Consider the following 14,677-nt stretch of genomic DNA (forward strand, 5'->3'; position numbering starts at 1 on the left):
CGAGGTAGGGTCACTGCTGCAGGTGATTAATCTTGTCCTTCATCTTGGTGTGATACAGCTGCTTACTCCAGTTGTCTTCTATCAAAGTCTACTTCAATCTCGGAATGTGCGTTCCGGCTCCCACTCTTGATCCAAATTGGTTTGTTATCAGATTGCTCTTTGTTTTAGATAAGTTTGCGTTCAGATCTTTCTTTTTTTCCCTAATTAGATTTGTGATGAATTGTGTGACTTTGTTCCAATTTTCTGCTCGTTCTGTAATTTTTTCTACGATATTCTCTTGAGCCTCATTTAGGAAGTGTGTACTTTAGTGTTGTAGTCTAAATTGCCATGATACTTTATATTCCACTTATTATTCTCAGTTTGGTATATATTACTTCGATGATAGGATACATCTAGATTTTGAATAAATAATATGATAAATACAGAAATTGATAAAAAATGACGTAGAATGACAACAAGTTGTCAATTGATTGATTGCTTAACATACATATAACATTTAATATATAACAATTAATACAAAATATTGTTTAATTCTCATATTAATTTTATCATTTATTTATTATATTCTTTAATTGAAAAGTAACAATATGCAATATAATAGGTCTGTTCCACAAGTTATTCGTAGTAACTTTGAGTAATACTGTGTATATATTACTTGTGTTTTACTTGAGTTTTATTACGAGTAGTTCATGGAACAGACCTAATATTTGTTATACCATATATAAATAATTCATATATATAATATGTAATATGTTATTCATGATTTTTCTACATCAGAACTATTTAGTTTATTTTAGTATTTAGTATAGTATAGGAATTCTGCTTCAGTAATTTATTCTTTGGATTTTATTGTTTATGCTTTATTAGAATACAATATTTTAAATTTATTTAAATTAATTCATGTAGTATATACTGCAGTCCGTTTACCTATCTGATTCATATCTACCTTCATTTAGCTGTAAAATAAACCAAAGCTATAGCTTTGAAAACGTATGTAATGTCATTTGAGATTCAGAGATGATAATTCACTTAAACGAACAGAAATTACTAATACCTGATAATTTTTTAGCATGCTTTATCTTTTACAATTCTCAACGACTGTAAGAAATCTATGCCTTAAAGTATTAGACTGACGTTGTTTAATATAAATGTTTTAATATAAATTTCAATGACTTGGAATATAGTTTTTGGATACATTATTTCCAATATGATTTTGCCAATATAATTTTTAAATGTGTACATTCTACACTAAAGTTTGATTTTTCATTAAATTTTGATACATAAAATGAAACATTTGTTCTTTTCTTACTGAACACATATCTTTTCAAAATTTAATATTCTGAGGATATACCTTTTTAATCAAAACGTCACTTCAATCTTATAGTAAGAATTACTGGGATAATATACCAGGATTAAAATAATCCAAATCACTTATTGGTACCTATAACAATAAGAGACACAAGAATTGTATGAAGCTATTAAAAGAAAAACTTAGAATCATCACAGGAATTCTAACAGAGCACTGTAAACTAAAATACCAATTTACAAGACTGGGTATACTTACGATGCAAACTGTAGATTTTGTGAAGACAATGAGGAGTCGGCCACACACGTACTGTTAGAATTCCCTGTGCTTATGCACATACGGAATAGACTCCTGGGAATGTATATTCTTACGGAAGAGGCAATAAAACTCTGTAAAGTAGGTTCTATACTACTTTTTATTAACGTAACAGAGCTTAGAGACTTACTCTTAATCCAGTAGGGAGCACAATAGACCGGACGGTCGCAGTGTCACATTCCCTAACAATAATAATATAGTATGTGTAAACTACGCATATTTTCACTTAATAGGCCAAAAGTAATTATGAATCTCTGTACTCACTTAACTTGGCCATAACATATTTAAGGTTCTATTATGCTATGTGATCCTAAAATGCACCTAGTATTGAGTGTAAATGTTAAAAAATCATTTAATTAAAATAAATTTTTATTGTAATTGATTTTTGTGTATTTCTGTCGCTGTTGTGTGGTCTGTGTATTTTTTGACTATTATCCATTCTTATTTGATGACATTTTTTTTAGAAATATTTTATTGGCAAAAAATGTTTTTTGTCACAAAAAATGTATTTTTAACATATTTTTTATACGAAAATTGTCGGTTTTGATTGCTTATCTATGCATTAAGGCATGTGGTTACTATGACATTGCATTTTTAACCGAAAAAAAATAACTTAAAAAATAAATCTAACATATCCAATGATAAAATTCACTTTTAAGCAGAAAAATCTATGTATTTTCGCCTGAAGACAATAAAAATACAAAAGCGAGAAATGCGTGGCATCTGCTTTGAAGTTTCCATCAGAGGTCGCAGCGGATCGGATGCGCATTCTGACTTGCCAAAAAATACTCACAAAAAACAGGCAAGTGGGAAAATCTGGAAAATTGTTGCTTGTTTATATTAACGAAGATTTTTGTTACTAATATCAGCTCAAGGGATTGTGGGAAACTTCAATTTTCTATGCCACATTTTCTGAGATTAATTTTGTTTAGAGTAAAGTAGAGTGTAGTTGGAAAATGGAAAACATTAAAAGTAGACGCTTTGGGAATCTACTAAATGACACTGATGTAGACGCCGGACGGATAGTTTAAAATGGTTTCGAAAAGTTTAAATTTACGCACTTGTTTTGACCTAGCTTCTTCGAATTCTCTTGCACTACAAACGTGCGTTATGGGACAATGATTTCATGTGGTTGATTGAAAAGCTGCACGGTAAAACTTAGAAATTTTCTTGTTATTGGTTGGTTTTGCCTTACTTTTACTTTTACTTTCACTTAGAAATTTTTTATGCATAAATTAAAGAAATTTCATTAAAACTTACGCAACTACAAAATGCTCCTTGTACTTAACCAAATACGAGTTTCGGACACATCCCAGTTGAGGGAATCAACATGCACAAATATGTTGAATGTTATCGTTGAAGATCTTAAAGTAAACTATTTTAATTTTTAAATTCCTTGCTAAGGAAAATACAAGTTTGGGGGCAAACTAGCAAACGAAATTAAGAGATTTTTATTTATTTTTGAAGAGTAAAGGTGAACTTTTATAAACTTTTACACTTATTTAATATTTTTTTAAAAAATATAAAAAGAAAAATAAATATCTAGAAGGAACTGTTGACTCGAGAGGAGTGGAAGTAGTTTTAAATAATTTGTTTCTAACTTTGGTGAAAATTATCTTTATGATGAATTTAAATTGGTTCCTTTTTATTTGGTCTCATTTGAATGTTAAAGTTTGTTTAAGTTTCTTGTACATATAAAAGGAAATATGTTTAAATGCTAAAGAACATAACGAAGAGAAAGTTTTCTTAATTTTTTTTATTATTTTAGATTAATAAACTTTTAAGACGGTCCAGAAATTTTATTTCCTATTAATATTTGAATAAAAGTTCTATTTTTACATACAGCGATGGATCGAAAAAATTTTAAGTTGCTTCAGTTTTATTAGTAATATTGAAACGAACTATCTCTTAAAATTGATTTACGACACTTAAATTTCAAATAAGAATTTAAGTTTTATATTATTATAGGTGTTGTAATTACGCTACAAAACTCAGTTTGGTCCTACAATCAGAGTTCACTATTTTATTTTTTATGTCAATAACGATAGGAATAGAAATAAACGGAGTGCTCTCAACGGAGTGGAACACTGTGACCAGATTGATCTTTTCGAATGAAAACCAGAATGTCGTCCGTTGAGGACCTCCTAATGTCAGAAAGCGAGTTCTCCACTCAGTGATGTCCTCCTGGCCCAGAACAAGGCTGGACAGTCGCAGAAAATGTGACTGGAAGTCTCGTCTGCTTCTAAGTAGAGTCGACAATCTATCTCTTCGGACAGACCCATTTTGTTAAGGTGATAACACAGTCCATGGTGACCCGTTAAATATCCCACTAGCAACTTAAACTCTGCTCTGTTGAAGAAGGATACCTTACCATAACTGTAGAGATGAACCAGCTCTTTACCCTGATGTTTACCTGGAATGTTGCGCCAGTAGCGACTTCTCTCGGCCGAAAACCATTTATTAATTAGAGACCTAGTTGTAAACCAATTTAATACACAATATGGCTCCGGTTCACAGATTTGACCGGAAATCTTAACCCCGCAAGACTGTCGGCAGACTTATTACCATTGATTCATGTGCGACCAGGCACCCAGCAAAGCATCACTTTGTTTTTGCTACCCAACTGCTGCAGCATGTCATAGGAGTCTAATAGATCTAATAGGCTTTAAGGAAAACTTCCGCTTTGATTGATGCTTGACTATCTGAGTAAATACACATAAGGGCGCCTTTCAACCCTTTGTTAATCTTGTTACGAGCGCAGACCTTGATAGCTTACACCTCTGCTTAGAAGACAAGAGGTCTTATACCCAGCCCGAGCGAGATTCTGGTGTTAGGATTAAATATTCCAGCACCAACTCCTTTTTTAGTTTTTGAACCATCGGTGTACCATGATATCCCTTTTGGTCCTACTCCATGAGTACCATTTTCCTAGTCCAATCGATCGGGAATGAGAACTTTGAATTTTTTACTGAAGTAAAGTTTCATGTTTATACAATGTTTCCTATCGCAGATCTCTAAGCCTGAAACTAGTCTGCAGATAGATAACGATAAAAACAAGTTAATTATTAGAAAGGTATATGTAGCATTTAATTTAAAGACAAAATAACAAAACTTTTTTTCAATTAATTGAATTTGTAGCTAACTATACAGTTGTTTCTAATGTTTAATGTTTATATTTAATTGAAAGTATAATTATAAGCAGTTTGATTGTTGTGATGTATCATTGACAACATAATTTGCTTGAATATTGAAAGGGATGACCTTGTATATAAGGACTTCAAAACTGAGAAAAGGTCACCATTAGCAAAAACGAAAATATTAAAAATTTAATTTATTTTATTGAAAAATTTCATATAATAACACAATTTCATAGTGTGTAATTAGACAAGTTTAACCTAGCAGTACAAAAGTGTTACTTGCACATTTTTAAGCAATTAATGGTTTGAACATCTAAAATATTGCAACAAAATTGTTTTGCATATTGCAAAATATTTGAATTTATTTCGTCTAAATTTTCAAATTCAACATGAATGTGGGCTGAGCAACAACGTTAAATGGGGCACTTTTAAAAGTTCTCCTGCGTCCTTACGTCCTTACGTACTTACGTGTACTCAGCTGAATATTTGTAAACACAAAAAAAAAAATATGTACAAGTTATGTGCAGAATTACTGCCAATATTTATGCAATACATTGTAAAAAGCGGAAAATAGCAAAATGCCAAAAGTGCAAACTTTCAGAAACTATATTTTCAAATAAAAATGTGCTCTCCTGTATTTTTCACTGTTTTTATTTGTTATTTTTAGCGAGAAGGTTTACCCGTACGTTTTATTTATTGCGGGAAAGCATTGCAAATATTTGCTCTAGAAAGAACTGAGATTGAATACAGTGAATCGAACTAAGCGAAATATTTGGTCATTTAAAAAAGAAAATAAGTAAAGTTAAAATTTATAAATTAAAAGAAAAATTTAATAAACAGACATAATCAAAATGAATGAAATTCGTTCAATAAATAAAATGAAAGAAAATGAAAACATGCCAAACCCAATACATAAACTCAATAAAATAAAAATTCTGTTGAAATTGTACAAAAAATCGAAAAAATCAAAAAATTCGAAAAAATTGAGAAAAATAATATATAGAATAAAACACAAAAAATATAAAAATACAAAAAAAAACAAAAAATAAAAATAAAATGTGAAATCCTACACAAAATGTAACGAGCACATTAAATAATGCTTCTATATCGCTTGGGCAGTGATATACGGGCACAAGGTATAGTATTGAAAGCTATTGAAGTAGCACAAATTTCAGTATGTCAGTATTTCAGTACATTGTGTGTGTGTGTGTGTGTGTAATATATGAAGTAGGCACCTGAAGTATTTGCAGTAACAATAAATTTTGTATAATTCACCTTTCAACACATTTTATCGACGTTGAAAGTAATTTTTTTATTTCATTCTATCGACAAACATTTCGTTACACTTATTAGCACATAAGCGCACATTTAAACATATACATGCACATCAACCACATATAAGGGGAAATAAAGTTATCATAAGGAATTTGGCAGTTTGCTGTTACGCAGACGTTTGCTCACATGATTTGCCCTAACGAACCATTTACGATTTCATTTTCAATTTCAGCCTACTTAAGCGAGTCCTTTGCGGCAACTAATTGAGTGAGTTTTCGCAATCAGTGAACGGCGCAAAAACACAAGACGATGGATGTACACATGATCAAAGCATATTTGTGCACAAAAACTAAATAGATTTGTTCAAGAACAACAACAACAAAAAAACAACCATAACAATAACAACAACAATAATAGGAACACTTTCAACAAAAGTAATATCAACATTGCGAAATGCTTAGGTCCTTTTCGATTTGATTACTTATGAAGCAATTGAACGCACACACACAAACAATTGAACACAAACTAAAACTCAATCAAACTTGCACACACACACACACACAGACATGACTATACCGTATGTGAAAATGTGAGGAAGGCCATGAGAAAACGTGTAGCAATGAACGACGCATCTACGTTATGTGCTGAAGACTTTTTCTTTTGCCGTTTATTTGTAAAAAATTGTTAACGAGCACTTTTCACCGACTTTAGGGTACCATTAAAATGAAACAAAAACAAAATGAATGAATTAGAAAAAAGCTTCACTTTTGGTTATGTGCACATTCGTTCAGGCAATAAATGGCAACGCGCCATTTGTTTTGGCTAATGTTGGTTTTACTTTATTCACTTTCAAACGTAAACTTTGGCCGCCATTTTAATCATCTCAAGGCGATGAATTCGTTTTGTTCACTTCTGTGAATGAAATGCACTGAAAAAAAATTCCCTTTAAATTTAATGAATTTGAGTTTGAATGAAATTATTCGTATTTTCACATTTTTTTTTTGAAATTATTTATATATATTTAAGTTTTTGCAGTTATTTTACAATTTCTATAAGTTTTTATTGAAAATTTTTATTTTAAACTTTTTCAAAGTTAAAATTTAATGGGATGTGGAGATTTATGAGAAGTTAAAAGTTTTATTTTATATTTGTAAATTTGTGAATTTTTAAAAATTATTATTATATTGAGGCTAGTTGAGTCAGTGCACACTTTTAGTCTCTATTAACAGCGAGATTTCTTCATAACTCCTATGCCTTGACATGATTATTGTTTATCACTTCATCAGACTAAACAATAACTGACCTCAGATCTGCATACTTCTCCATGGAGCCTGTAACCATTCCGAGATTCGATAATGCGGTGTTAGTAAGCCTGTCAGTTTTCGTAAACAAATTCAGTGCTCTATCCTTTATGTATTTTTTGATCGGAGCAATCTTAAGAGGTCCCTGACCTTAAGACATTAGGACATTCGTCCTAATGTACCTGGCTTTGTGCAATTTCTAGCTGGCGTTTGAAGCCTTGCTGAACGCTACACATCCATATAGAAGTGATGATCGAATTATTTGGTTATATATCAGGTTCCAGGGTAACTTCTTTACTCGAGATTTAATTTTAGTATAGTTTTCATTTTCGATGGACTAATCTTGATCATAATATATAATACTCAAGATTAATTTATAACACGAATTCTTTTGCCAGATTAATAAAATTACCCTGAAATTAACTGCTGTTTTATGTTATTAGACAATTGAAATGTATATGGCATTTTAAATATAGAAATATTGAAAAAATAATATTGAATAAAAAAAATACAACAAAAGAAACTAAAAATGAATAAAATAATCATATAAGTGGTAATGACTTGTCAACATAACGACCCTAAACATGTTCAGTTCGGCCACCAAATTCGAGCAAAAAGCGACAGATAACATAAGTAGCATAGATATAAATTTTTTCGTTTTTTATAAAATTTTAATAAATCTTAAATATTCGCAGAAATATAGTAAATCATTAAAAACAATGGTAATCATAAAATTCATTAAAAATTCTTGAAGGCGCATAAAATAATTCATTATTTATCACTGCGATCAATTATTGAAATGAAACCTTTATTTTATAACATACGGATTTTGATTGTGACGATAATCGATACGGTTCTGTTCTTCACAATGTCTGATTTAATTGAGCAACAAATATACGTTAAATTTTGTTTATGTAATTTCATTTCTAATGAAGACACATTGAGAATACTGCAGAAAATCATCAGTGACGAGGCTATGGTATAGAAAATGTTTACAATTCATCAAAGGAAATCAAAGATTTGGTGATAATTACAGACCTCATTATACTGTTAACATTATTTGGATTTTATATTTAATTGCCCAAGAAAAACACTGCAAAGAGTTCAAAATTATAAACAGACATGATTTTTTAATTATAGTGTTATGCTTTAAACGGTTAATTATATAATAAATTGATGCTGGAAATTTATTCGAAATAATTCAATTCCAATTGCTCAAAAAAGTGACCGGTGAAAATAAAGAATTATTGGAGAGAATTTATTTTAAACTCCCTTGCCAGAATGGTTGCAGGATTTCTTCTTGTGAAAACAAATATTTAGGTTAATCACAGTTAAGTATAGGATTCAGGAAGAGATATTCTGAGAAGAACCTAATATATCAACTCATGTTATAGATACCGCAAATTAATGGATTAAAAAAAATCCTGTTTAAAATCAATCTTAAAAATTTATAGTCAACACTGATAGTCATTTGATGAGGTCTGTATTTTGTCTGATTATATTTTAGAATGTATTTTTTATGTAATTTTTCTCTAAAGATACGTATACTATACATATACTGCATTAATCGTTTAAGTGATAAATTTTTTTTTTTAAATTTACATAAAATAGGAAAGAGGCTCAATCTAAAAGAAATAACTTTTCAAAATCAATGAACAAGTAATCAATATAATCCTTTAGTGTAGCCTAAAATGGTTCATTTGAAATCAGTTTTAGCAGCATTAAGCTCTTTGCATCCTTTTCATTATCCTTGTTTAATGTGTGAACGATTTACGACAGCAATAATCAATCAAGTGCTTCAATTGGGTCAATGTTGCCACTTCTCTTTTATTGCATCGATTTCAATTTTAAACTATAAGCAAAAATAATGAATGATAAATTAAAAATTATTCACTTGAACAGCATAAAACAAATATTAATTAACATATTTGCTGATTTACAAGTATTATGATACAAGTAATTAAAATAAATTGTAATGATATGTGTAAATATACTACGAGCAAAATACGAATTTGTTTATATTTACATGCGTATACAGAGTATACTCTCTATTAATACTTCCTTGTTTAGTTTTATGAAAAACCAATTAAAAATTAATTTTAAATAATTTTAAAGAGCATGCAATTAGTGATTATTTGTGCTTTAATTACTTTTTTAAGTCTTTGTTTTATTTGCATTATTTTTTTTTCGAGCTTTAATGCACAATTAGGTTGACCACAATAACATTAGCATTTTATTTGATATAAACAATGATAATTCATAAAATAAAATATTTTGTGGCTAAGTAATAACTATTGTGCATTGTTATTACCAGTCAGAGTATTTGCTTATTAAAATATTTTTAATCACCTAAAATAAAATTTTTTCATATTTAATTAAATAATATATTTATTTTATGGTATATTTAATTAATATTGAAAATAATTGAATGCTTAGTAGTGCATAAAATTCATTGAAAAAATTTGGGAGACATATATTAAGGGATACTTAAATAGTAACAGACGAATAGTGTTAAAGTTTTAATTCTTATTTACGTAAATTTTTGGCTAACCTATGCTGCTGTTTCGGATATATGGTATATTCATCCCACTTTATTGAATTATGGGTTTCTAGCAATACCAGACTTCTATGTAGATTTGTAATCGATATTATGTAGGATGAAAAACGGTTTTTCAAAAATTAAAAACTGATAAAAGTTCTATTCCTTAGACATGATCTATTGTCACTGATCTTTTATAAGATTTTTCGATTATATTGTTATATAATTTTATTTTATTTAATTATAATTATAAAATTTAATGACTCAATGATTAGAACTTGATAAGAATTTAATAATTTAATAAATTCAAAAACTTGCACATAGTTTTTAAAATGTGAGTAGTACATTTAACTGTATTATCGCACAGTCAAGCTACTTTAAAGTCCTTGAGTTCAGTCCGATTTACTACATATCTCTAAATGAGATGTCAACGCAATTCAATATTTCTCAAATCTAGGCTCTCGGTCATAGGGATATACAACGGTAATTGTAAAGCAGACGAGGTAGCTAAACGGAGTGCTTCAGGAAATTATTTGGAACACCTAAACAATGTGGGCATATCATTGACATCATGCAAAGTGGCACTGAGTTCTTCCTTTGACGAACTTTTTAAAAAAGATAATAAGATTCAATGGTATGCAGACATCTGTATGCAATTTGGCCACGCTCTGATAAAAGAAAATCAAACTCTCTCATTAAGATGCCCCGTACAGATATCAGAGTTGTAATAGGTTTATGTACAGGTCATTGCCTCTAAGGTAACCTCGCGCTGCTCTGTTTCTGTCTTCCATTTTAGCAAATGCGCTACTGGACAGTTCCCACAATTTTTGTGGGAAAGGTGTGCATTTTACAATTAGCCGGATGTATAAATGAATGTATGTAGTCGTTTAGCTCTGATAATGAAGATGTTTGTGAAATGACTTGAAGACTGTCTGTCAATATTCTTAATACTGAAACTTGATAAGCACGGATAGTAACATAATAGATGCTAGTAGGTCTTTTTTAAGCATTGGTAAACGCAGTTTATAGAAGAATTTTCAGTGTTTAATGAAAACTAATATTACTCCAAATATTTTTATTTTTATTAAGACATACCTATACTTCATTTTGTTCTTGACCTGGCTGTAGAATTTCTGTTTGTTTTCAGTTCTTTAGTTAGAAATTAAAAAATTGTGTAGTCTTCGGATCCAGTAGCCTCCTCCATGCAGGCCGACCAGTAGTATCAAGCACCTATCTCTTTGGTCACCTGGTCCTTTCGTTTATGTTCTGTATCGCGTTATTTATTAGTGGGCACAGATTCGCACACTTTTTAGCAAAGCATATATATACTTCTTCAGTATATACATTAGTATAAAAATTATATTGTTGTGTCACATTATATCATAGTTATGCACATGGTAAATATTATGTTTTTAATATAAAAAAAAAAGTTGAATTGACATTGTTACGCATTATTATTTATGGTTGCATGTTATTATCATAAGTAGACAATGGTTATTACAATAACATATATTCAAAAATAATATTCATAACTGGCACATGTGTTTTTAAGTACGTGCGGAACTAAATTATTTTCTATATTTTCGTATTGGTGCGGAATTAAACCTTTGCTGCTCATGCCAAAAATGTTCCATACATAATTGTATTGCGAGTCGCTTTAAATTCCACTCTTCGTTCATAACAAATCGATGGAAGGGATTAGCTCGAAACTTACAAACAAGCCCTTACTTACTTACGTACGTGCATATCCTACTTCATAAAATTCACAACACATAAGCACACAAAATTTTTGGAAATTACTAAAACTGAAAACCATTTTGCCCTACGTGTATTCACACGGGTGCACTTCCAACATTGCCATGTCACTTAATGCCTGCCGAATGTAATCGATATTTACCTTCTGATCGGCTTTGCAAATAATAGGCACAAAGTATTTTTGTTTGAGTGGAGTCAAGTAGTAGAGTACCGCCAGCCGATTTAATAATGCCATCAGCCGAATGAATAACTTCCCTTCAAATAGAGTAACTGGGTTGAAATACTTTCCATTTTCCTGGCTTGCTCTTGCTCATTTTATGCGCATATTTGTGTACTTATTTTTGTTATTACTTTCTGCAATAAAGCAACTTTTCAATCTTATTTACGTTAATGCGAAAGTGAATTGCTTCAGTTTACATTCAAGTGCAGAATATGGTTGCCTTAAGAGCACCCATAGTAACATCGATGTGCGATGCTCAACGTTGAAGGGAAAATTATACGAAAATATGTTGGCTCGACTTTTCACAGCCTTTCACAAAATTGTATTGTTCATAGTTAGAACTTTTCCAGTGGTGCGTGGATGCTGGGTACTCAACGACAGTCCAACCAACCAAAAAAAAACTTGGCTAAAGCTGTGTTCGTTTCGATGTCAGTCTGTCCGTATGCCGGTCTTGTTTATTGCTGCCAAATAACTGAGAGGTACGCACTCGGCAAGCAAGTAAAAGTTTTGGTCGAAATGTGTTCAGCAGTTAACATACTCCATTGGTTACGTTCAGTATTTGTATTTCATCGGATGAGGAAGTAAACTGTGAAATGCTTAGGTATTGATGGATTCTTTGGATATTTTGCGATATTGCGTACAATTTGGCGCAATGCGTTTCTTTCTTAAATTGCTTTATTTTCTATTGTTTTCGTACGTTTGCTTATTACTTATTGCCGTAACCGTAGTTGCTGATTCTGGAAAAGCACTTCGATTTATTGTTGGTGGCAGTGTAGCAAATGCTGACGATGTTTGATGTTGATGTTGATGTTTGGTAGAAGCGGCTTTAGCATTTTAAGTAAGTGTAATCTCAAAGAAATCGTCAGCTCGATATAATATTTTCATTGGCTATTTTGCTACTTAGTAATTCGAAGAAATTTTGTTAACAATCATTTAAGTTCGTTATTACTTTTATTTTGTATCCCTAATTGCTTTTATGATTTTACCTTGTACGAGTACGTACTGCAGTTTAAGTTGATATTCTTAGTTCGACGTTATGCATTCAGTAGATATTTCAATTTAGAACTTCAGATGTGCACATGGGGATATTGTAGTTTAGTATTTGTAGTATTAAACACTTGCATGTATTTTTGTTTAAATTTGTTTATTTGCCTTTAGGAGAACATTAAATAATATAAGTTTAGTTCTATGTGGCAGGATATTATGACACGTTTCTTTGAAATTATTATTCGGTCTTATTTTACAAAGAGCGTTGCAAATTTTATTTGGAATTTCTAAATTTGTGATATGTATCTCATATGTATTTACTTTCAATATTAAAGAAAATAATTTGGTTTCAATTAAAATGTATTCGAATTTAAATACACTGAATTTAAATAAATTTGAACATATCAAATAGAATGTATATTAAATAAGTGATTCGCTGAATAAATGTTTACAAAATTTTAAAGTTCTAATAATGAATTAATGTACTTTAAGTCTTATACGAAAACTGAAAAAGAAATAACTAACTATGCTTTAATATATCAAAAAAATCAATTATTGATAACTGTAGTAAGGATAATTAACTCAGATACGTAGTACTGCCTTATGTTCTTCAATATAGCAACATTATTCTATTTTCCAACATATAGTAATAGTGAATTCAGATGTTGCGTGTTTGAAGAAGAGTATATTACCTTTTGCTCAAAAAGTATACGGATTTTGTTGTTTGTTGAGTCTAAGTAATAGACCTTTTTCAAAAATTCTTGTTGTACGCGATTTTTTGACTAAACACGGCACCACTTTCATCGCTCATGCACCATATTCGCCAGATCTGGATCCGTGCGACTGTTTCCTGTTGTCGAAACTCAAATTGCTCCTTCGTGGTAAGATTTTTGAGTCGATTGAATCGGTAAAAGAGAATTCGCTTAAGGAACTAAAAGCCATATCTGCACGGGCCTACGAAAAGTGTATGGAAGATTGGGTTAAGCGTTGGCATATGTGTATCGCTTCAGAATGAGTATATTTTGAAGGATATAAAAAAATTTGGAATAAAATTAAAATTTGTGTGTTTTATTTACAAAATCCGGGTACTTTTTGAACTGGAGATATTAGAATTCAAGTTATTAAATTGCAAGGTTTTGGTTCAGATATATATTTGTATAACAATTTGCATAATTTAACATTAAATAATACTATATATACAACTCTTTTACTATGAAAACTAGATGGTAGAAGGACTAAGTGAAATTTGTGAATATAAATGAACAGCTTATTCATTTATTATAGGAATATGAATGAATATTTTATAGTATTTTAGTGGAATAGAATAAAATATGAAAAAAATTTAAAGAAAAATTATTTATAAGGCATGGTGCAACGGTTTTGAAAGTAGATAGCATATCACGTTTTTGATTAGTAAATCTGAATTCATACTAGATTTATATTCGATCTGTAAAAATTTGTTACCTAATTGAATGTTTTTAAAGTAATCTAACATATTTGTAATAGTATGATAAGACAATTATATTTTTTATAAATACATATGCTAAATCAAAACACACTTAACCTGTCAAGTCATAGCAATCAGCTATTAGTTTCGAGCTAAATTAACAGTATAATAGGGTAAAGTGTTACAAATTAATATCAAGTGTAAACGATTTCGATTTAGATTTACCAATTCAAAATGAAAATTGCACTAAAAGTGTATTTAAAGTGAAGCTCGATTAATAAATACCGCAATTTTTAAATTATTTCTTAATATTTATATATATAACGGTTATGTATATCTTTTGAAATGAGAAATTTGAGTTTTTTAATTATTTGGAGTTTAGCGTAGATCGTTAT

At 30.1% G+C, this 14,677-nt stretch overlaps 2 protein-coding genes across 2 annotated transcripts in view; one reads left to right on the forward strand and one right to left on the reverse strand.

The window, feature by feature from the left end:
- Positions 1 to 1,072, reverse strand: part of LOC119679916 (nuclear distribution protein nudE homolog) — a 4,564-nt gene extending 3,492 nt beyond the window's left edge. The window contains exon 1 of the mRNA XM_038092512.1: positions 1,055 to 1,072. Coding sequence (XP_037948440.1) covers positions 1,055 to 1,072 — 18 coding nt within the window. The remainder of the gene's footprint in view (positions 1 to 1,054) is intronic.
- Positions 1,073 to 5,854: 4,782 nt separating this feature from the next.
- The window catches only part of LOC119679926 (H(+)/Cl(-) exchange transporter 5-like), a 16,146-nt gene continuing 7,323 nt past the window's right edge, over positions 5,855 to 14,677 (forward strand). Inside the window, exon 1 of the mRNA XM_038092523.1 lies at positions 5,855 to 5,894. Within this exon, the coding sequence (XP_037948451.1) occupies positions 5,855 to 5,894 (40 nt within the window). The remainder of the gene's footprint in view (positions 5,895 to 14,677) is intronic.

This window comes from Teleopsis dalmanni, chromosome 1, assembly GCF_002237135.1.
Source record: "Teleopsis dalmanni isolate 2A chromosome 1, ASM223713v2, whole genome shotgun sequence".
Taxonomy (NCBI): domain Eukaryota; kingdom Metazoa; phylum Arthropoda; class Insecta; order Diptera; family Diopsidae; genus Teleopsis; species Teleopsis dalmanni.